The sequence below is a fragment of the Cnephaeus nilssonii genome (assembly GCF_951640355.1).
Source record: "Cnephaeus nilssonii genome assembly, chromosome: 4".
Taxonomy (NCBI): domain Eukaryota; kingdom Metazoa; phylum Chordata; class Mammalia; order Chiroptera; family Vespertilionidae; genus Cnephaeus; species Cnephaeus nilssonii.
The window spans coordinates 47,026,194-47,049,970 of record NC_137075.1 but is presented as its reverse complement, the minus strand read 5'-3'; the positions used below and the strand labels follow the sequence as shown (position 1 = coordinate 47,049,970).

The following is a 23,777-nucleotide window of genomic DNA, read 5'->3' as shown; positions in this document are numbered from 1 at the left end:
GGGTTGCAGGTTTAATGCCCCAGTTTGGGGGCATGTGCAGGAGTTAACCAATTGATGTGGCTCTCTCACATCAATGTTTCTCTCTCTCCTCTCTCCTCTTCCCTTATATTCTCTCTAAAATCCATGGGGGAAAAATATCCTCCAGTGAGGATTAACAAAGAAACCAAAAAAAGATCCACCCATGTTGTCACAAATGGCAATAGTTTATCTTTTTTATTGCTGAGTAGCATTCCATTATATAAACGTACCTTGGCATATTAGGACAATGCTTTAACCAACTAAACTACTAGCTTAGGGCTATCCAGTCATTTTTTTAAAGGACACTTAGGTTACTTCTGTGTCTTAGCTATTGTGAATAATGCTTAAATGAATATAGAGCTACATATATTTTGACAAATAAGTGTTTTCAAAATATGGGGTAGACACCCAGAAGAGCGATTGCTGGGCCATATATTAGCTCTAGTCTTAATTTTTTGAGGAATCCTCATACGGTTTTCCACAGTGGCTGCACCTATTTACATTCTCACCAGCAGTGTGCAAGGGTTTCTCCACATCCTCTCCAACACTTGTTATTTCTTGTCTTATTGATAATAGCCATTCTAACAGGTGCGAGGTGGTATTTCTTTGTGGTTTTGATTTGCATTTCCCTTATAACTAGTGATATCAGACATCTTTTTATATATCTGTTTGCCATCTGTCTGTCTTCCTAGAAAAACGGTCTTTTCAAGTCGTCTGTCCAATATTTTATCAGATTGTTTTTATTATTGTTGAGTTGTATGAATTCTTTATATTTTTTGGATATTAGCCTTCTCCCATTTGGGTGGTTGCTTTTTTGGTTTATTGATGGGTTCTTTTGCTGTGCAGAAGCTTTTCAGATTGATGTAGTCTCATTCATTTAGTTTTGCTTTTACTTCCCTTGCCTTTGGGCTCAAGTTCTCAAAAACCCTCTGAGATCAAAGTCCATATGTTTAATGCCATGCTTTCTTCTATGTATTTTATATATTCAGGTCATATATTCAAGTCTTTAATTCATTTTGATTTAATTTTTGCATATGATGTTAGATAGCAGCCTAGTTTTATTCTTTTGTATGAGGCTTTCCAGTTTTCCTGACATATTTTATTAAAGAGACTTTCCTTTCTTCATTGTGTGTTTTTGCCTCCTTTGTTGAAAATTATTTCCATATATACTAGAAGCCTGGTGCACAAATTCGAGCATGGGTTGGGCCCCTCTGGGTGGCCTGTGGGGATCAGGCTGAAACCCACAGTTCAACATTGCCTGCAGCTCCTACCTGTCGCTCCCACGACTTATCCTGGTCCTACTGTGCCTGCCACAGGCTCGCACCCCATCAGTCCCAATTGGGATAGGCTCACGTTGCCACAGCAGCACTCGCCAGCTGTGAGCCCTGTGTCTGACACCCTCCTGAGGAAAGTGGCCTGTGGGATCAGGCTGAAACTGGCTCTCCGACATCCCCTGAGGGGTCCCAGATTGTGAGAGGGCACAGGCCAGGCCGAGGGATCCTACCGGTGCACTATCGGGCTGCAGAGAGACCATGGGAGGGCTTCAGGGCATGTCTGGCCCCATCTTGCCTAATCCCAATTGGGGCTGGCTGGCCGGCTGGGGAGGGACGCGGGAGGTTGGCCAGCTGGGGAGGGATCGCAGGAGGGCTCTAGGACGTGTCCGGCCCATCTCACTCAGTCCCAATTGACCGGACCCCAGCAGCAAGCTAACCTACTTGTCGGAGCATCTACCCCCTAGTGGTCAGTGCACATCACAGTGACTGGTGGACCGGTCAACTGTCTAACCCCTGGTGTCAGTGCACGTCATACCCAGCAGTTGAGTGGCCTTAGCATATCATTAGCATATTATGCTTTGATTGGTTGAACAGTCGACCAATCACTGGACGACCAAACACTTAGCATATTAGGCTTTTATTATATAGGAGACATGGCTTTATTTTGGGCTTTCAATTCTGTTCCATCAGTCTGTGTGTCTGTTTTTCTGCCATATTGTTTTTATTATTGTACCTTTGTAGTTTCAAATCGGAGAGTGTGATATCTCCAGCTTTGTTCTTATTTTCAGAGGATTACTTTTAGCTATTTGGAGTATGTTGTGGTTCCATACAAATTTGAAGGTTTTTTTGTTTTATTTCTGTGAAAAATGCCATAGGGATTTTGATGGGAATTTGCATTAAATCTGTATATTGCTTTAAGTAACATGGACATTTTTATAGTTAATCTTCCTTTGTGTCTTCTTCTATTTCTTTCAACAATGTCTTATAGTTGTCAAGATACAGGTCCTTCACTTTCTTTGTTTACTCCTAGGTATTTTACCCTTTTCTCTTACAATTGTAAATGGGATTATTTCCTTAATATCTCTTTTTCATATTTCATTATTAGTATATAGGGACATAAATCATTTGAATATATTGATTTTGTATCCTGCATCTTTACTGTATTTGTGTATTGTTTCTGATAGTCTTTTGGTGGAGTATTTAGGATTTTCTGAGTATAGAATCATGTCATCTACAAAAAGTGAGTTTTACTTATTCATTCCCAATTTGAATGCCTTTTTATTTCTTTTTCTTGCCTGATTGCTCTGGCTAGGATTTACAGTACTATGTTGAATAACATTAGAAAGAGTGTACATCTTTTTCTTGTTCATGATCTTAGAGAAAAAGCTTTCAGTTTTTTTTACCATTGAGTATTATGCTAGTTGAGGGTTTGTCATATATGGTCTTTGTTATGTTGAGGTACTTTCCTTTTATACTCATTTTATTGAGTCTACTTAGTATGAACCAGTGTTAATGCTCTATATCTGTATTAGCCTTCAGTTGCAGCTTCTACTCTGAGAGTCAAAAAATAACCATCCTTGCCTTATACTCTCGTTTTCTTATTCCAATGACAGGGCTACAGAATTAAAAATTTCACACTTCCAGTTTCCTGCCTTACAGGGCTTCACAATCCAGTGCCTATAACTATAGGAAAAGGAATATGGTACTAATAAGCAATAATCCTCAATTCTGGCAGCACTTCAGTATTACAGATACTACTCCAGACATACACTGAATATGGGGTTCATACAGATACCATGGTATCTGTATTTATTAAAAGCTCCAAAGGTGGTTCTGTTGCATAGCCAAGAGAATAAAAAAATAAAAAGCATGGCTTTTTAATTTTAGATGGATCAGTGCTCAAATCATGGTTCTGTAATTTATTAACTGTATGACTTTTGGTTAGTGCCTAATTTCTTGAAGCCTCAGTCCTCATCTAAAAAACAAGTAAAACTTTGATATAACAGATTAATTCGGAAGAGGGGGTGTCAGTTAAAGGCAAAAATCCAATATGTAACAAAGTAGATTTTCCAAATATGTACTAGTATGTTAAAAAAATTGACAAGTTAGTTTACCTGTTTTTACTTATGTAGACAAGTTTGTGTAATTAAAATTACACAAAAAAAAGTATGTTATGAAAAGCTTAATTTCACAGAAAAGTTTTCTATGTTTTACAGCAATTTTAAATTTATTCTGAATAAGTCTAGTAAATGTATGCATTCACCAGTCACCTCAAGTAAACAAATGCACAAGGCTGGGGAGTGGCTTAGCACACATTGGAACATCAGCCAGCATGACTTAAAACTGCTGTAGAGAGAACCCAGAATTGACACAAGCCAGTATGCTCAATTAATATTTAACAAAGGAGGCAAGAGCATATAATGGAGTCAAGACAGTCTCTTCAATAAATGGTGTTGGGAAAATTAGACAGATACATGCAAAAAATTGAAATTAGACCACTAACTTACACCATACACAAATATAAACTCAAAATGGATAAATGACTTAAACATAAGATGGGAAACCATTAAAATCTTAGAGGAATTCACAGGCAGCAAAATCTCAGACATATGCTGAAGCAATTATCTTCACTGATACAGCTCCTAGGGCAATGGAAACTAAAGAGAAAATAAACAAATGGGACTACATAAAAATAAAAAGCTTCTGCAGAGCAAAAGAAACCATCAACAAAACAACAAGAAAGCCCATGGGAGAACATATTTGCCAATGTTATCATGGATAAGGGTTTAATCTCCAACATTTACAAGGAACTCATACAACTTAACAAAAGGAAGATAAACAACCCAATAAAAAAATGGGCAACAGGCCGAAACCGATTTGGCTCAGTGGATTGAGCGTCGGCCTGCGGACTGAGGGGTCCCAGGTTCGATTCCGGTCAAGGGCATGTACCTTGGTTGTGGGCATATCCCCAGTGGGGGGTGTGCAGGAGGCGGCTGGTCAATGTTTCTCTCTCATCGATGTTTCTAGCTCTCTCTCCCTCTCCCTTCCTCTCTGTAAAAAATCAATAAAATAAATTTTAAAAAAATGGGCAACGGACCTAAATAGATACTTTTCAAAAGAGGATATAAGGAAGGCCAAGAGCCATATGGAAACATGCTCAAAGTCACTAATCATCCGAGAGATGCAAATGGCTATCATCAACAAATCAACAAATGACAAGTGCTGGTGAGGATGCGGAGAAAAAGGAACCCGCATGCACTGCTGGTGGGAATGCAGACTGGTACAGCCACTGTGGAGAACAGTATGGAGTTTCCTAAAAAAACTAAAAACAGAACTGCCATTTGACCCAGTAATACCACTTCTAGGACTATATCCCAAGAAATCAGAAACACCAATCAGAAAGGATATATGCACCCCTATGTTCATAGCAGCACAATTCACCATAGCTAATATTTGGAAACAGCCTAAGTGCCCATCAGCAGGTGAGTGGATTAGAAAACTGTGGTACATCTACACAATGGAATACTACGATGCTGTAAAAAGGAAGGATCTCCTACCATTTGCAACAGCATGGATGGAGCTGGAGAGCATTATGCTAAGTGAAATAAGTCAGTCAGAGAAAGATAAATATCACATGATCTCACTCATTTGTGAATTATAATGAACAACATAAACTGATGAACAAAAACAGACCCAGAGACAGAGAAGCATCGATCAGATGCTCAAACCTCAGAGGGAAGGTAGGGGAAGGTGGGGGTGAGGGGGAGAGATCAACCAAAGGACTTGTATGCCTGCATATAAGTATAACCAATGGACACAGACACCAGAGGGTGAGGGCATGAGGGGGGGAGTGACAAAAGGGGGAATAAGGACACATATGTAATACCTTAATCAATTAAAAAAAAAAACTGTTGTAGAAAGGCCCTGGCCAGTGTTTCTCAGTGGTTAGAGCACTGGCTCACATACCGAAGGGTCATGGGTTCAATTCCAGTCAAAGGCAGTACCTATGTTGCAGGTTCAATCCCTGGCCTGGTCAGAGCATGTGTGTGAAGCAACCAATCAATGTGACTCTCTCACATAAATGTTTCTTTCTCACCTCCTCCCCTGCCTTCGTCCCTTCCACTCTAAACATAAATGAAAAGAATATCCTTGGGTAAGGATTAAAAAAATTGCTGCAGAAAGTCACTCCAATTACCTCAAGCCATGTGGTGTTATCATATTCTAATCATTTACTGAGCATTGTTTACAGAGGTGACTCTTGGATTTAAATATGTAGACTATAGTTGTAGATATGTGATATTTATTTATGTCAGCAAAATTACTACAATGTTTTTTCCAGCATATGGTCTATTCACTAAAATTTGTTAAAAAATAACAGTGAATTAATAACAAAAAAATAACTTGTTAATTTAATTAGAAGCAAATCTTGGTTAAAAGCATTTTAAAATTAATAGAGTGTTAATTTTCACATATGACAATACGGACTGGAAATTTTGTCTGCAAAATTGAGGGTTTACTGTATTACAAGAAACATTAAACGGACTTCTTTAAGAAGAAAACAAAAGATTAAAAAAATATGAATAGAATAGCAATAAAACATATCTATCAACATTTACTTTAAATGCTAATGATTTAAATGCTTCAATGAAGAGACATGGTGGCTGAATGGAAAACAAAACAAGACCCTTACATATGTTTTCTACAAGAGACTCACTTCAGATCAAAAAACACACAGAGACTTAAAGTAAAGGGATGAAAAAGATATTTCATGAAAAAAAAATAGAAAAAAAATAGCTAGGGTAGCAATACTTATACTAGACAAAGTAAACTTTAAAATAAATGCTATAACAAGAGACAAGGAAGGACTCAGCAATTCCACTTTTTAAAAAATATATATATTTTTATTGATTTCAGACAGGAAGGAAGAGGGAGAGATAGAAACATCAATGATGAGAGAGAATCATTGATCGGCTGCCTCCTGCACAACCCATACTGGGAATCGAGCCTGCAACCTGGGCATGTGCCCTTGGCTGGAATCAAACCCAGGACCCTTCAGTACGAAGGCCAACACTCTATCCACTGAGCAAAACCAGCTAGGGCAGCAATTCTACTTTTGAGTATTTATCCAAAGAAATCCAAAACAAATTTAAAAGACATATACACCCATATGTTCTTTGTAGCATTATTTACAATAGCCAAGCTATGAAAGCAACCTAAGTATCCAGCAATAGATGAATAGATAAAGAAGAAGTGGAGTATATACACAATGGAATATTATTTAGCCATAAAAAAAGAGAAAGAAATCTTGCCATCTGCAACAACATGGATGGACCTAGAGGGTGTTTTGCTGAGTTAAATAAGTCAGACAGACAAAGACAAATGCCAGATGATTTCACTTATATGTGAAATTTAAAAGCAAAATAAACAAATAACAGAACAGAAACAGACTCATAGATACAGAGAACTTTTTGATGGTGGCCAGATTAGAGGGAATTTGGGCGGACGGATGTAAAAGGTGAAGGAATTAAGAAGTACAAATTGGGGGGTGAGGGCTTGTGTGGGGAGGTGGGGGTGGCTGGGGAGAGGTCAATGGGGGAAAAAGGAGATACATGTAATAATTTGAATAAATAATTAAATTAATTAATTAACTAACTAATTAAAATTAAAACAGAAGTACAAATTGGTAGAGAATAGTCACCAGGATATATAGTACATCATAGGAAATATAGTCAATAATATTGTAATAACTATGTATGGTGTCAGATGGGTACTAGATTTATCAGAGTGATCACTTCATAAGCTAAATAAATGTCTAATCACTAAGTTGTACACCTGAAACTAATATAATATTGTATGTCAACTGTAATTAAAAAATAAAAAATTATTTGAAAAAAATTACAAGTCACCCTAGCCAGTGTTGCTCAGTGGACAGAGAGTCGGCCTATGAACTGAAGGGTCCCGGGTTCAATTCCAGTCAAGGGCACATGCCTGGTTTGCAGGTTCGATCCCCAGTAGGGGGCATGCAGGAGGCAGCCTATCAATGATTCTCTCTCATCATTGATGTTTCTATCTCTCGCTCTCCCTTCTCTCTGAAATTAATAAAAATATATGTTTTTAAAAATTACCATTCCGACCCAAAGAAAAACAGCACAAGTTGAAGAGACAGAACAAGCATCAGAAAATATGGTGAAAATGTTAAAATTATCAGACTGGGAATTTAAAATGAACCATGATTATATGCTAGGGACTCTAATAGGTAAATAGATAGTAGATTAGAACAGATGGACAATATAAGTAGAGAGATAGAAACCCTATGGGAAAAAAATGCTAGAGGTCAAAAACTGTAACAAAAACGAAGAAGGCTTTGATGGGCTTCTTAGTAGACTGGTCATGGCTGAGGGAAGACACTCTGAGATAGAGGATATATCAATAGAATCCTCAGAAACAACAACAACAACAACAACAAAAAGCATAGAACAAAGACTGAGGGGGAAAATCAGAACAGAGTATCAAGGAGACTACAAAAGGTATAACATATGTGTAATATGTACATAACAGAAAGATAAACAAGAGAAAAAGAACAAAAGAAATAGTTGAAATAATAATGACTGAGAATTTCCCCAAATTAATGTCAGACACCAAGCCACAGATCCAAGAAGCTGATAGAACAAGCAGGATAAATGCTAAAAAACAACTACATCACAGCATATAATTTTCAAATTACAGAAAATCAAATATAAAGAAAATTAAGGAGCACGTTTCAGGTCTTCTTTGAGCCTGTGCCTCCTGGATTCAAATCCCTTAACACCCATATAAACATTTTATTTGTTTGAAAGAAAGAGAGAGAGAGAAAAACTAATCCTGAGAAAGGTCTCTAATATGCCATGACAGCATAGTCAGATGGTTTTGGCATTAATGCTAGATTTACACAAAATATATATTTTTAGTGTTTTTCCCAGCTAAACTATAGTGCTACAAACATTATATGAGTCAATATGGCAAATTCATATTGTGAAAATCAGGCTTGAATTTGTTGGCATCTAATTAAAAGTAGTATTAATTACCCCTTTTAATTCTAATAAACTGGTTGTGTGCTTTTTAAAAAAAAGTAAGCAAAAGAAGCAAGATAAAATTTTTGCTCTGCTGAAGCTGTTCATGTACAGAAGATATTTGAAAATCACTTTCTGATAGGGACAGTATACCTAAAAATGGTCAAGATAAAATCTTTATGACCTCTTGCATTCCCATTTCATTTTACCGTAACTCTGGAATTTCCTGGTGGCCAGGTAATAAATTATGATAGTGGACCAATGAGAAAATAAATGGAGACATTACACATTGAAGGTAGTAATGAAAAAAATTTTAACTTGAAAACTATGTAGAAATGGACAACAGAAGTTAAAATTTTATATTTACATGTAAATATATTTTTGTAGATATCTGACATAAAAAATAAATGCATGGAAGCAGGTAAACAATCTTTGACTATATATCTGAATAGAGTGCTTCTATATACTAGAAACCTGCAGTTTGTCCTTGGCAAAACTTTGGGTGCAACCTAAAAAATAAATAAGGGCAATGTAAAAGAGATTAATCAATCTAAAACTCAGTAAGTCTAGGAATAGAGTAAGTGCTACAGAAATTGAGAAGAATACATGGTCTTTGCTCTCAATATTTCCTTAATTAATATCTAGCTAGTGGTTCTAAAACTATAGCATAGATCAAAAACCACTTGGAGAGCTTGTTAAAACACACATTGCTGAGCTCTATTTCAAGAATTTGCATTTCTAAGAAGTTCCTAGGTAATGCTGATACTATTGATCCAAGGACCACACTTTAAGAATCACTAGATAACTTCATTGCCTTACAAACAAATCATGCTCATTCTAACTCCATATTATTAAACTCACGTTATTGCTCTTGTCCTTACCGTTATTTTAGGGGGATATACTATGACTGGGAACCCAAAAGAAAATAGACATGAAAGAATTTGAGAAGATAACAAAACAATACAAATAAAAAACCCAGTATTTCATTTGGACCTCAAACACACAGCAACTTCAGCCACATACAATAAGTTGTAACCACAGAAGTAATCACCAAGATTGAAAGGAATAAAAACAGCCTAGAATAACCACAGACATGCTATTACTTTCAATTTTCTACCATAAATTGGAGTCGGCAGGGAGGGATACCTATGATAGCCAAGAAACATAGAAATGGCAAGAAAAACAGACATGCAAAAAAAAACAAACATGAGTGGGATTAGGAAAGCAGCAGTGACACAGACTTCAAATGGAAATAGATAAGAAACAGACACATTAATGAAGAAAGAGATACACATTGAGCAGAAGTGGTCATAAAAAAAAGTCACCCTAGCCGTTTTTCTCAGCAGTTAGAAAGGTACTTGCCCTTGACCTGAATCGAATCTGCGACCCTTCAGTCCACAGGCCGAAGGGTCGCAGATTTGATTCAGATCAAAGGCAAGTACCTTGGTTGCAGGCTCGATTCTTGGCCCCAGCCTACATGTGTGCAGGAGGCAACCAATCGATGTGTCTCTCTCACATCAATGTTCCTCTCTCTCTGTCTCTCCCCCTCCCTTCCACTCTCTCTAAAAATCAATGGAAAAAATACCTTCTGGTGAGGATTAACAAAAATAAAAGAAAGAAAACAGTGAATAAACTATTTAAAGTTTGAGGTAATTAATTGAAAGGACAAGGCGAGTTCTAAAAACCTATATAAGTATATTGCTAGGCCATATTAAAGCACACCAATATCACAGCAATCTGGGAGCATTTAATATGAAAGAAACGAGCCATATATACTTTTAGTAAACATAAATAGCTCTAATATAGCATAAATGTCATGAACAATAACCCTTGAGTCAAAAAAGAAAAGGTTCAAATATGGTTGATTCTTATTAAGGCAAAAACAAGTACTTATGGGTGGTTAATTAACTAGAAATATAAGCCATACAGATATCTGTGGCTTTTCTCAAGTGTTACTCAAAAAGAGAATAGGGTCACATGAAAAATAATATGGTCACTTTAGTTAAATACTCTACTAACTTTTACTTACCAATGGGAAGGTCTTCAACTTTTGCAAGGTCGTTCTCCTCTATTCCAGGCATTCCTGCATCACCACCTGGTTTGATTTGTTCTGCCCAAGTATCAAAAGATATAATTCTATATTTTTCTTTACATAAATTAAAATTATCTTGAAGGAAGGTAATAGTTTCTAAAGCAATAAGCTACACTAACCAAATATCTTTATATCTTGCTTTGGACATAGATGTAATTCTAAAATAACTTACTGCTTTTTCTCAGTCAAAGGATCTAAATTTGAAACAATACAGACACGTAATCATAACTGAACTAAAATCAAACAATATCCTTTACGATTAAAAATGTTAACCTCAAAATGAGAAAAGTCAATATCCTATTAACACAAAACAAAATAACTGTAATACCTTTCCCATGTGCAATATGGTGGCTTGAGGGTTCTTCATTCTTCTCTTCAGCCTTCTCACCTACTTTTGGAACATTTTTAGGTACTGCATGATTGTTTATACCCAATTCATTTTCATCTTTTAATTCCAACTTGTGGGCCTCTTGCTGTTAGATAAAGATTTAGTAACAGTAAATATTTTTGCAGTTAACTATGTTATATCATTGACGTAACTATTAACTAAATGTTATAAAACAGTTCATTTTCTGAAACATATACCCTGGGTCTAAATTTCAAATACTTGGAGATGGGGGATATAATATTATTTTCTGTTCAGTTTTTATACCTGATAGGAAGTCAAAGAAGAACCAATACATTTTAAAGTCTCTAATTGTAGGAAATGGCCTAAAATATTATACAGAGGTAATTCTCTTTGGCTATGCTAAGAGAGTGATTCTGCAAGAAGAGAGTCTTGCCAAGCACTGTAGGTGACTGTGGGAGGCATACAGTTGAGCTCTGTCCTGGGTGCTGTGGGCAGGGTAGGTTCTTTATAGGCAAATGTTATAATCCAGCAGGATGGCAGACAGCAGGAGATTGGCACAGGTGCCCCTCAAGTGTGATAAATGGCTACTGACATTGTCAGGTTTTTCCCCCCAAGTAGAAACAGCAAGGGTGGTAAACAGGGCAATTCTTCCCAAGTGCACTGACCACCAAAGCACAAGAAGTAATGGCAGACAAATACACCAGGTCAGTGCTCCTTCCAACCTGCTCCTAAATATATCATCTCCTTGGAAACTTGAATCTTTGTGTATATAGCTGGACCTGACTCAATTCTATTGGTGAGCCAGTTTTCTCTTTTATATTGAATTGCCTCAAGTAGAAAATTGGGAGACACAAAGATCAAGTAGATATGCTTGAGTTGCCACATAGGTCCTTACACTTAATATTTAATGCATTTATACATAGTTGGTCAACTCTAAAACACTATGCAATGTCATCATTAAGTAATGTTATAAAAAACAATAGCACTTACAAATCTATAGGAAGTCTAGAATTACAAGAGCCAAATTGTAAGAATTTGTCAAAATAAAGAAAAAAGGTACTTTGACAATTTCAGTGTACCTAGCAGATAAAATCAACAACAAACATTTGTACTATGCTTCATAGTTTACAAATTCCTTTCAAATTTATCCTCTAGCAGAGACAAATAAATACTTTGAGGAAGAACAAAACTGAGGCTTAAAGAAGTTAATTAGCTTATTCAAGGTTACAAAGCTAGAGAATTGTGGAGATGAATTCAAATGATAGTCTTTCTCACTCCATCTTCTGAGAACTTGGTAAACAATAGCCAAATCTCAGAGCTTAATTGTTGATGAGTGAGATGATAAACTGAAATTTTTGTACATGTCAGTACGAAAGTCAAAGGTGAGAAAATCAGTGAGGCACAACCTGAGCATCTACCCTGCATCTCTGTATTTTCGCTATGATGTTATATCATAGGCTATTTTTATAGCATTCCACTTCTTTGTAGATGTGAATAAAACAAACAATATTAACAAAATTTAAAAGTCAACGAACATTGTTCAAAAACACTTTTCCACTTAAAATAGTTAACAATGTCACTCTGATGTATTATTAATGACTGCAACTTTTTGTTGTTGTTAATCCTCACCCAAGGATATTTTTTCCACCGATTATTTAGAAAGAGTGGAAGGAGTGGGAGAGACAGAAACATCGATGTGACACATTGATTGGTTGCCTCCCCCACATGCCCCAATAAGAGGTGCTGGGGATTGAGCCTGCAACTGAGGTCTGTGCCATGACTGGAATTGAACCTAAAACCCTTCAATCTGCGGGTCAATGCTCTAACCACTGAGCAAACCAGCTAGGGCTAAATATTCTTTTTAAAAATATGTTTTTATTGATTTCAGAGAAAGGAAGGGAGAGGGAGAGAGAGAGAGAAACATAAATGATGAGAGAGAATTATTTATCAGCTGCCTTCTGCATGCCCCCTACTGGGGATGAAGCCCACAATCCAGGCATGTGCCCTGACTAGGAATCAAACTGTGACCTCCTGGTTCATGGGTTGACACTCAACCACTGAACCACACCGCCGGGCAATATTAAATATTCTTAGAAAATAAGAGTGTTTTCTTTTCTTTCTTTATTCATTCATTTTTCCCCCACTGACCCCCTCCAGTCTGACCCCGGCCCCCATGCCCCCAACCCAGACTTCACCACCCTATTGTCTGTGTCCATGGATTATGCATACATACATACATACATGCATAACCCATGGTTGATTACCTTCCACCCACCGCCATCCCTCCCTCGCCTTCAAATAAAAGTGTTTTCTAAGTGCAATGCTGATAATTTGGCGAAGGGGCACCTAATTGCTTTTTAAATAAACTTTTTATTCTAAAAATAATTTTAACTTCACAGAAAACTAATTAACCCTCACTTAATTTCCTTTAATGTTAACATCTTATGTTACCTTAGCACATTTGCAAACTAAGAAACTAACATTAGTATACTAAAAACCAAACTCCAGACTTTATTTAGATTTCACCACTTTTTCCACTAAGTCCTTTTTCTGTGCCAGGATCCAATCCAGGATACTACATGGCATTTAAGTCTTCAGGTCTCCTTAGTCTCCTCTGGTCTACAACAATTTCTCTTCCTTTGTAGCATGAAAGCAGTAAACAATTGAGTGTGACTATATACCAGAAGATACATTTATAGACATGAAAATGTAAATTTCTTATAATTTTCCCATCATAAAATAGTCTTTTTATTTTCAACCATTTTTAAATGTAATAACCACTTTTCACATGGATAGTATGAAAATAGGAAGCAGGTTGTATTAAATTTGCTCCTTCTCCAGAGTAACTTCTAAATTATTTGGTTAAAAAAAAATCCCTGAATACAACTTATACTTGTTTCATACAGCTTACATTGAATTTGCTCCTCTGAAGAAAAAAAAAAAAGCAACCCAAAATTCACAGAATCACCTTGTTATAATAGTTGCAGAACAGGGAATAAAGAGTGGGGAGTAGAATTAGGCAGCTGGTCTAAAGGGTAAGGGCTACTGTGTTACCCTAGAAAGGAGTCTCTAAGAATCTCCCTCCTCCCCACCTGTTCCATTCAGGGCAGGATAATGGCAACAAATTATTGAAGAGTATGTTAGTTAATTAATAATATAAAAATAGTCCAGTATAGAAGAACAGAGAGAACTACACTTGCCTGAAAAAAAAGGTAAAGCTCTCAGCTGTGCTTCTTGGAAGAACAGAAGATAGCAAACTTATCCCATTTTTTAAAATAAGATTTTTAAATTGATTTTTAGAGAGAAAGAAAGGGCGAGGAGGAGGAGGAGGAGGAGGGGGGGGGGAGGAGGGAGAGGAGGAGAAATATCAATGTGAGAAACATTGATCAGCTGCCTCCTGTACGCACCCCACCTGAGATTGATCCCGAAACTTGGGCATGTGCTCTGACCTGTAATTGAACTGGCAACCTTTCAGTGCATGGGACGACACCCAACCAACTGAACCACACTGGCCAGGGCTTACCCTATTATTGATATGGGCTTCTAATAGAACAAATGCAACAGCAACCTCTCTTCCCCTTCCTTCTGTGTTCTACTATGCTCCTCTAACTATCGAGTATCTCAGTAACACCTTCTGCTTGCTCTCAATGTCTCTACTTAGGCCTGCCATTTCCAGCAATCTATCTTCACATCTCTTCAAGGTAGACTGCAGACAGGCAGCAGCTATTTCACATTTTAGATTAAAAAAATGAAATACAGAAAAAACGATGCCCTCAATATCATGCTGTAAAATAGTGAAACAGCTAAGAATGAAAATCTGGTTTCCTTAACTTCTAGTCCATTAGAGAAGATGCTACCAAAGAGCAAGATAAATATTTTTCACTGTTCAACCTCTCTTTACATTAAATCACAAGACTTTACACAAACCATTGCCAGTTAGATGAGATTACAAGGTGGAAAACAATGAATGTCCTAATCTTTAGACAAATTCCCTCCATTTCTAGCAGGGCCTTTGTAATATATATGTCAACTGAAAATGGATAAATTAATAAAATAATTTTCCACCCCTAAAATATGAATCCAAGTAGTGACTAGTGTTTCATTTCTATATTTTAAAAAAGAAATTCAGAATAACAGAGATTTATAATTAAAGGGAAAGTTTCTCGATTATTTTTCTGGTTCTAAAAAGCATAAAATAGGAAGTAATTGATTTTTCAGTAAAATATTTTGCACTTTACAATCTGAGAAATACATTAACAGCAAAAATTATTTTTAACCCTATATGGTATAGCTCAGTTGGTTGGGTGTTGTCCCATGCACCGAGGGGTTGCTGGTTCAATTCCCAGTCAGGACACATGCCCGGGTTGCAGGCTCAATCCCTGGTAGGGGGCATGCAGAAGGCAGCCAATCGATGTTATGCTCTCACATCAATGTTCCTCTTTTCTCTGTTCTTCTCTCTCTAAAAATAAATAAACTATTCTTTAAAAAAATATATCAATAAGCATATCCTCAGGTGAGGATTTAAAAAAAACAGATAAGAGATATTTAGCTCAAAATTAGTTTTAAGAGTTATGGTTATGTTTTTGCAAATATCTAATTTACTCAGCAATAAGCCACTACAGGTCATTTTTAGAATTAAGCAGGCCAGAATACTTAAAAAAATACAATATTTTATGACAAAAGTACATATTTTAATTTCTAAATTACAATATTTTTAACAAGAATATATTTTGATTTAAGTATCCTTTTTTAATTTACCTTTTGTTCCTGCAAAAACTGGTCTGCTAACTTTTTAATATTCTCTTCATGCTGTGCTCTTAATTCCTTGATTTGTTGTCCACACTGAAAACTAAATTACAAAGTCATTTTTTTAGATTATATTATCTTGGATTGGATTCTCAAAGTCTAGAAGTTGAAATCTTACATTTACAAAGATGAAGCATTCAGTTAGCAGGCGAGTGGGCAAGGAAGGACAAAGAGCAGACATAAATATAGCTTAGTCAAGATTCTTAAAATATTTGAACCTTTAATAGAAGATAAAAAGTACTGATAAAGCTAATTTAAAAAGAAATTAGAAAGATAAAAGTTTATTTTTAAAAATTGCATTTATTTAAAAAACACACAATTGTCAGAGTCAATCACAGAAGAGAAAAACAATAGAGAGGAGAAAATTGTGAGACCAAAATACAGTAATAGATGAGAAAAATAGAATTATAAGTGTTAATAGGAGTTGCAGCAAGTGATTCATCCAATAGTTAGTACTTTAACATAATAATAAAAGTCTACACCATAAGAAGAGCAAGAATGGAAGAAATTAATAAATAAGATATACTTATTTTCAAGAAAAAATGTAAATGAACAAAATAGATAAAGACTGTGAATTTCCACTGCACAGTACTCAAAAGATACAAATAGATCGTTCATGTAAAAAGGAACAAACAGTTAATATAGAGGAAAATGTTAACTTTCACCATTAAAATGCAAATTAAATTTCCTATGTGTATTTATGGTATTACATTATTCCTATACTTGCAAAATTAATTAGAATTATAAAAGCCAATGTTGGAGGAGCTATGGGGGAACATTTCGATTATAAATTAGTACAATCATGTTAGAAAGCAATCTTTCATATATGTGAAATGAGCAATAAAATCAATAAAACATTTTATCTTAGGAACTCTCTATTTGAGAATATATACCAGTGAAATAACATTAGCAGGGGGAAATCCTTTTTGCATAGAGTTTTATAGTTGATAATCATAATAGTGAGAAAAGGAAAATCACTATAATGGTTCAGCAACTGGGAGAGATTAAACAAGCTTTGGTACATTAACAAGCTGAAATAATATATTACCTCTAAATATGCAAGTATATTTAGAGGTAATATATTATGGAAGTAGTATTTGGAAAATTATTGAATACTGTTAGGTTCAAATACATATATGTAACTAGATGCATATTGATAGCCTAGAGTAAGAAGTCAGAAATGGATAAATGGTACTTTAAATTAAAATATGGCAACTCTTTCTAATTTTTGGTGTGCAGACCTAAAAAATACCTTTTACTGTAAAATTGAGTACAGATACAATAAAGGTTTTTAAAGAGGGGTTGCTAGAAAAGCCCCTATGAAATTCCCCTACCTCACCACCAACTAAGTGTAGCAGTGTAAACAAGGGGCCTGAAGTAAAGAGCAGGAGAAGCAGCTGGCACTCAGCCCTCAGCTATTCTGGGGACATCTCCCAGTGTGTCCTCATCTGGATGCCCCTCAAAAAGAATCACAGAATCTTAATCTCCTTTTAGTCTTTGCCAAACATCTAATTAAATAAAACTCAGGCAAGATTTTCTGTCTTACACAGGCAGATACACATACCTTGTAAGAGATACTTTCATGGTGCAAAACATCTATAATAAAAGTGTAATATGCTAATTAGACCAGACAGCCGAACAACCTTCTGGACGTCATTCTGGATGTCATTCCAGATGAAGCCGCGGCAGAGGCGGTTAGGGGCAATCAGGCAGGCAGGTGAGCAGTTAGGTGTGATCAGGCAGGCAGGCAGAGTGGTTAGGGGCGATCAGGCAGGCAGGCGAGTGGTTAGGGGCGATAAGGCAGGCAGGCAAGTGGTTAAGGGTGATCAGGCAGGCAGGCAGAGGTGGATAGGGGTGATCAGGCAGGCAGGCGAGTGGTTAGGGGTGATCAGGCAGGCAGGTGAGTGGTTAGTGGCAATCAGGCAGGCAGGCAGAGTGGTTAGGGGCAATCAGGCATGCAGGCAGGTGAGCGGTTAGGAGCCAGCGGTTCTGGATTGCAAGAGGGATGTCTGACTGCCTAAACCGATAGGGCCTAAACCGGCAGTCGGACATCCCCTGAGGGGTCCCGGATTGCGAGAAGGTGCAGGCTGGGCTGAGGGAACCACCTTCCCCCTGACAAATTTCATGTACTGGGCCTCTAGTATAAAAATAAAAGAGTACAAACTTCAGAGAGGCAATAGAAAGACAATAGAAAATGAATTTAAATGACCTAAGAAAACAAAAGAAGAAAAACAGAAGCCAGAAAGGAAAAAAATGAATTGTTCAAAAGTTGGACAGATATTACACAGATTCATAAATATTTGTAGCACCTTACCTCTCATATTCTAACCTCTTCACAAGGTAAGTATTATTCTTCCGATAATCCTGAAGCTGGTCTTCTTGTCGAAGAAACTCCTGACGAAGCTCAGCAAGTTGCTCTAGCCACATAAGGTAAGAATCAAAGGAATAAAGTTTACTCACTTCAATGCGCCCTAGTGAGAAGTCATGGGATTTTTAAAAATTAAATATACTTCTCATTTTCTTTATTCAGCTAAATTATATAATTAGTAGCCCATTTAATTGCCTTTTATAACACATGCATGGGCAGATAAAATTTATTTTTAAAACAAGATAGCCTCAGTGGCTTCCACATTAATCAGAAATATTAATAAATTACACATCTTTTCACATTATGTAGACATACAAGCTGTGAAAACAGTACCAAAAAGTATCTACCTACCTCTTTTAAACCTGCTTTATAAAAGTAGGCAGGAAGCCCTGGCCTGTGTGGCTCAGCTGGTTGGAGTGTCTTCCCGTACACCAAAAGGTGGCGGGTTCAATTCCAGGTCAGGGCACATTACCAAGTTGTGGGTTTGATCCCTGGTGGGGCATGTTTGAAAGGCAACAGATCGATCTCTCTCTCATTCTCTCTCCCTCCCTCCCTCCCTCCCTTCCTCTCTCTAAGATCAATAAAAAATAAATAAAAGTAGATGAGAAAATAACATTTTTTAGATGTTTGCTATGGTTACAAAATTCAAGTTTTCTTTTCCTTTTAAATCACATTTGACTTCCAACTTATGTGTTAATCACTTCAGATTTCATTTCTAGTTCTGCTACTGATGCTAGGTCTACACATACCAAAATCTATTTTCAAAGCTCGTAATTTCTGGACTAGGGCTAAAAGTTTTAGTTATAACAAATGATATGAAATGAGCTGTAAAGCAAATTAAAAGCTGGGCCAGATGCTCTTTTGTAAACATTTATCCCTAATAAGTGACCCACATTCTAGAGCCTTTCCTTCATCTGACCCCACAACTAAGAGGTCACCAGAGAAATGCCATGTTCTTAGATGATTAAAAATTAGTTAACAGCCTTAGCAGTTAAGCAAAAGTAGTAGTTAAGAAAGTCTTAATTTTTAAAAATGAGAACAGAGGTCTACTCTGTATAAGCAACATCTATTAAGATTAAAATATAATGTCTACCCATAATATACCAATATTATAGTTATAATAAAACATCTACCTTTTATAAAGGCTTATAGAATTAGTCTTAGTACTTTAAAGGCACTCCAAAATTGTTTGGGATATAAGTTCTTAAAAAGCAGAAGTAGCCCTGGCTGGGTGGCTCAGCTGGTTGGAACTTCATACTGCACACCAAAAAGCAGATGTATATGCATAACCCATGGACACAGTCAACAATGTGGTGATGGCCAGAGGAACTGGGGTAGAGACTGGGTGGAGGTGGGTAAAGGAAGGGAAAAGGGAGGACATCTATAATAGTGTCAACAATAAAAAAGCAGAATTAAACATTTATTTATAATATAATTACATAGAAATATAATGTAAAAAATAGACTAAAATAAATATATCAAAGATTATATTTAGCAATGACAAAAATTTTGAAGTCACATGAATATTTGCTGAGTTATATTAAAAAGTTTAACAATCTACATATATAAAACCCTAATATGCAAATAGTCCAAGTGGTGGAACAACCGAACAACCAAACAACCAGTCGCTATGACATGTGCTGACCACCACGGTGTTCACGAACATGGCAGGTGTTGGCAGCAGGCGGCAGAGTGTGGAACATGGTGGGCATCAGCCACGGCAGGATGGTGGAGCAGGTGAGCGGGGGCTCCAGACCAAGGCGGAGCGCCGGATGACACCGTGTGAGCCTCTGGTGGTTACTGAAATTCTTTGCTCCCACGAGTCGTAGTCCTGCCTGGCGCTCGCACCCACTGCCAGCACCAGAGCTGCCGCTCGCACCCGCTGCTGGCTCCTAGCGCTGGCCCCGGCCCTGGCCCTGATCGCTCAGCACTGTCAATGGGTGCAAGCAGTGGCTGCCAGACCCAATTGCCCCTCAGGGATTCTCCACCTCCTATTGTTCCCGAGGGGCAATCAGGGCAGCAGCCGCTGCTCGCACCTGCTGGTGCAGCTCACACCCACTGACAGCGCTGGCCCCAATCACTCCGCACCGTCAGCGGGTGCAAACGGGGCCAGTGCCAACAGTCTGTGGCAGCGGCGGGAACGGGGCTGCCGGCAGTCAGGGGACCGGGCTATGGCAGGAGGGGCTGGGCTGGGGCACAGAGGATGGGCCAAGACCCACCTCTGTGCCCACCACAGCCTCGCAGCCCACAGTTCCTTTCAAGGTGCACGAATTCGTGCACTGGGCACCTAGTATGCATAATAATAGTTATTGCATAATATAATAATCAGGTATAAAAAGTAAATGATTCACATAAAATGCTTGTATTTAATAAATATGTTTATGTACTCAAGCTATATTTTTTATTTATTTAAAAAAATTTTAATTGAGATATAATACTATGTAAGTTTAAGGTATACAATATGTTGATTTGATTCACTTATATACTGTGAAATGATTACCACTGTAGCATTAACTAGCACCTCTATTATCTCACATAATGACCATTTCTTTTTTTGTGGTGAGAATATTAAAGATCTACTCTCTTAGCAACTTTCAAGTATATAAAAAAGTATTAACTATAACCACCACACTGTATGTAAGATTCCCAAAACACATTCATCTTACAACTGGGAGTTTGTACACTTTGACCAACATCTTCCCATTCCCTCTCCCCACCCTATCCCTAAACCATGATAACCACCATTCTAGTCTCTGTTCCTATGAGTCCAGTCAAGCCACATTTTAAATTTCTCTTTTTACTCTACAAATTCTCCAATATATAACATAGTTGGTCTCCACAGTTTTTCACCTATTACCCCCACTTTAGATAAAAGTAACAAATCTGAGGCCAGCCATCCCTGAATAACACATTCAGACAGATATCTGATCCCTGGCCCCATCTCCTAAAATACAGAGGGCTAGAGGTAGCAGAAACTCTGGCCTCAGTTATGGATGTTGAGTCTACAGAGACAATGGGGTCCCAGCAGGCAGCAGTGACAAAAAGCCTTGTAGCTTATAGACTTAGCCAGTTCAGAGAACCTATGCTCAGGCAAGAAAGATCCTAGAACTAAAAATTACTGCAATTTATATTTATCAGCACTACCTAGCAGCTATTAGTGAATAGACTTCAATTGGTGATGTTTAGGCCTCATTCAGGCTTCTTTTTCCTACACAGTAAAATAAGTGAAGTTAACTTTACCTTCAGAATGAACCTGAGGCTTAGTATGATTTCAAGATTTAGGATGGCTTCTCTGTCTCTCCATAAACTTCTAACAATATTTGAAATTCCTTTTAAAAATATATATATTTTTATTGATTTCAGAGAGGGAGAGTTAGAAACATCAATGATGAAAGACAATCATTGATCGGCTGCCTCCTGCATGCCCCCCATTGGGGACTGAGCCCACAACTGGGGCACATGCCATGACTGGGAATTGAACAGTGACCCCCTGGTTCATAGGTCAATGCTCAACCACTGAGTCATACCAGCCAGGCTATTTGAAATTTCTTTATCAGGAAATACATTTTTCATTTCTAAATGGAGCTAAAGCCTTATAATACAACTGACAAATAAAAATAAAACATCATTATAAATGAGTTCCAGTTCATGTAAAATACCAGATTCTTTCCTGTTTGAATATAGCCAAAAGATTATAAAGCCGAGAATTAATTTAGTATTTTGAGTGGTCAAAACAAAGACATGAAAAGGGAAAGTAAACAGAACAGAAAGCAAAACTAAAGACAAAATTTTCCTATATCACAAGTTTACTTTCAACTGATGGAAATGTGGTGGTGTTGTTTTTTTAATTTTGAACCCAAAGACACTCTATATCTAGTGTGACTGATCCATCTCACCACAGCAGGACTCCCAGAGTAAATAACTTAACGTGAGATCAGGTCCATGGTTGATTGTGCAGGATGTTCTATCTCAGACAATAACACCAGGGTATGTTATAGAAAGGTATGGCCATACTCCCTCAATTTAACATCAAAAGATTAGGGATATAGCAAAATTTTGATTTCAAATTTTCTTTCAGTAATAAGCATAAAAATAAGGTATGCTATTCAAAATAAATCAATATATACTAGAATATTAATTTATTATGTCACGAATTAAAAACCAATTTCCATTCCTTTTATTTCCATGAAAATATTAACTACCATAAGGATTTTTTAGGGTCTTAGTGCTTATTTATTTCAATAAAATAGTCAACTTATCAAGAAGTTTATTTCACCCACAGTAGATGAGTGGATAAAAAAGCTGTGGTACATTTATGCCATGGAATACTTTGCAGCAGTAAAAAAGAATCTTGTCCTAATCTGTTTGGCTCAGTGGATAGAGCATCGGCCTGCAGACTGAAGGGTCCCAGGTTCAATTCCAGTCAAGGGCATGTACCTTGGTTGCAGGCACATCCCCAGTAGGGGGTATGCAGGAGGCAGCTGATCGATGTTTCTCTCTCATCGATGTTTCTAACTCTCTATCCCTCTCCCTTCCTCTCTGTAAAAAATCAATAAAATATATTTTTTTAAAAAGAAGAAGAATCTCTTATCCTTTGAGACAGCCTGGAGGGACTTGGAGAGTATGATGCTAAGTGAAATAAGCCAGTCAGAGAAAAACAAGTATCACATGATCTCACTCATATGTGGGATCTAAGTAACAAAATAAACTCATGAATGGAGTGGATCCAGAGACATGGAAGCATGGAACACAGTGCAGAATCTCAGAGGAAAGGCCGGGGAAGGGTGGGTGGGTGGGAGGTAATCAACCAAGAACTTTGTATGGCCACAAACAATGTGCAGTGAGGGCCTTGTTGGGGAGGCGGGGGGTGAAGTAGGGGCGGGGGCAGGCTGGAGGCGGTCAATGGGGGGGGGAAAAAGAAGACATATGGAACACTTTCAACAATAAAGAATTATTTTTTTAAAAAAAGAAGTTTATTTCAGTAGAAATAGTTGCCAAGGCGCAAAAGTCACATTAATAAAATTCAATCTTAAAACTGCACTAAAACCAAAAGTTGTACAGTTATGAGTTCAAAGCTTTTTTTCCTCTGATGAAGAAAATTTCATATAAAATTTCAAAACATCTTAAGATCTACTTCAATGCATATGGTACAATAAAGATTTTTACTCAGTAACATAGGCTGTCATTTTCTTTGACATATACTATCAAAAGCCACAAGATTTCTTATTCAATTGATCTACTACAATTTAATAAGAAATATACTTTGATGACAAGCAGAATCATTTGTAAAAATTGCAAGTTGGGCACTGGCTGGGTAGCTGAGTTGGTTGGAGCATTGTTCAATATGCCAAGGTTGCAGGTTCAATCCCTAGTCAGGGTACATACAAGAATCAACCAATGAGTGCATAACAAGTGGAACAACAAATTGATGCTTCTCTCTTTCTCTCCTTTCCTCTCTCTCTCAAATCAATTTTAAAAATTCAAAATAAATAACAAATAAAAATTGCAAGCTGGAAGCAGCACTAAGAGTGTGGCATCTTCTGTGTCATCCCAATGCACTCTGTGAGTTTAAAAGAGCAGAACATGGACACAAATTCAACAAAAATAAATGCGGCCACTCCAAGAAGCAAATTTCTAATTTTAAAAAAAAAAAATCAAAGCTGTTCTAAACACAGACAGTAAAAAATTAATAATTCCTATTTTTTGGGTTACAACACACCAATAACATTTCCTAACGGTTTTGCTAGGTGAAAGCAAAACTTCAATAAATTACAGAGCCAGCTCTGGTTGGCTTCTCCAAGAGGATGATAAAAATATACTA

The 23,777-nt window shown here is 37.1% G+C and overlaps 1 protein-coding gene across 4 annotated transcripts in view; it reads right to left on the bottom strand.

Annotated features, from left to right (window-relative positions):
• Nucleotides 1–23,777, bottom strand: part of GOLM2 (golgi membrane protein 2) — a 103,925-nt gene that overhangs the window by 43,315 nt on the left and 36,833 nt on the right. For all 4 annotated transcript variants that reach the window (XM_079768026.1, XM_079768028.1, XM_079768027.1 and 1 more), the window contains exons 3-6: nt 17,903–18,005; nt 15,541–15,631; nt 10,762–10,906; nt 10,371–10,451 (exon numbers count right to left, since the gene is read on the bottom strand). In XM_079768026.1, coding sequence (XP_079624152.1) covers nt 10,371–10,451; nt 10,762–10,906; nt 15,541–15,631; nt 17,903–18,005 — 420 coding nt within the window. The remainder of the gene's footprint in view (nt 1–10,370; nt 10,452–10,761; nt 10,907–15,540; nt 15,632–17,902; nt 18,006–23,777) is intronic.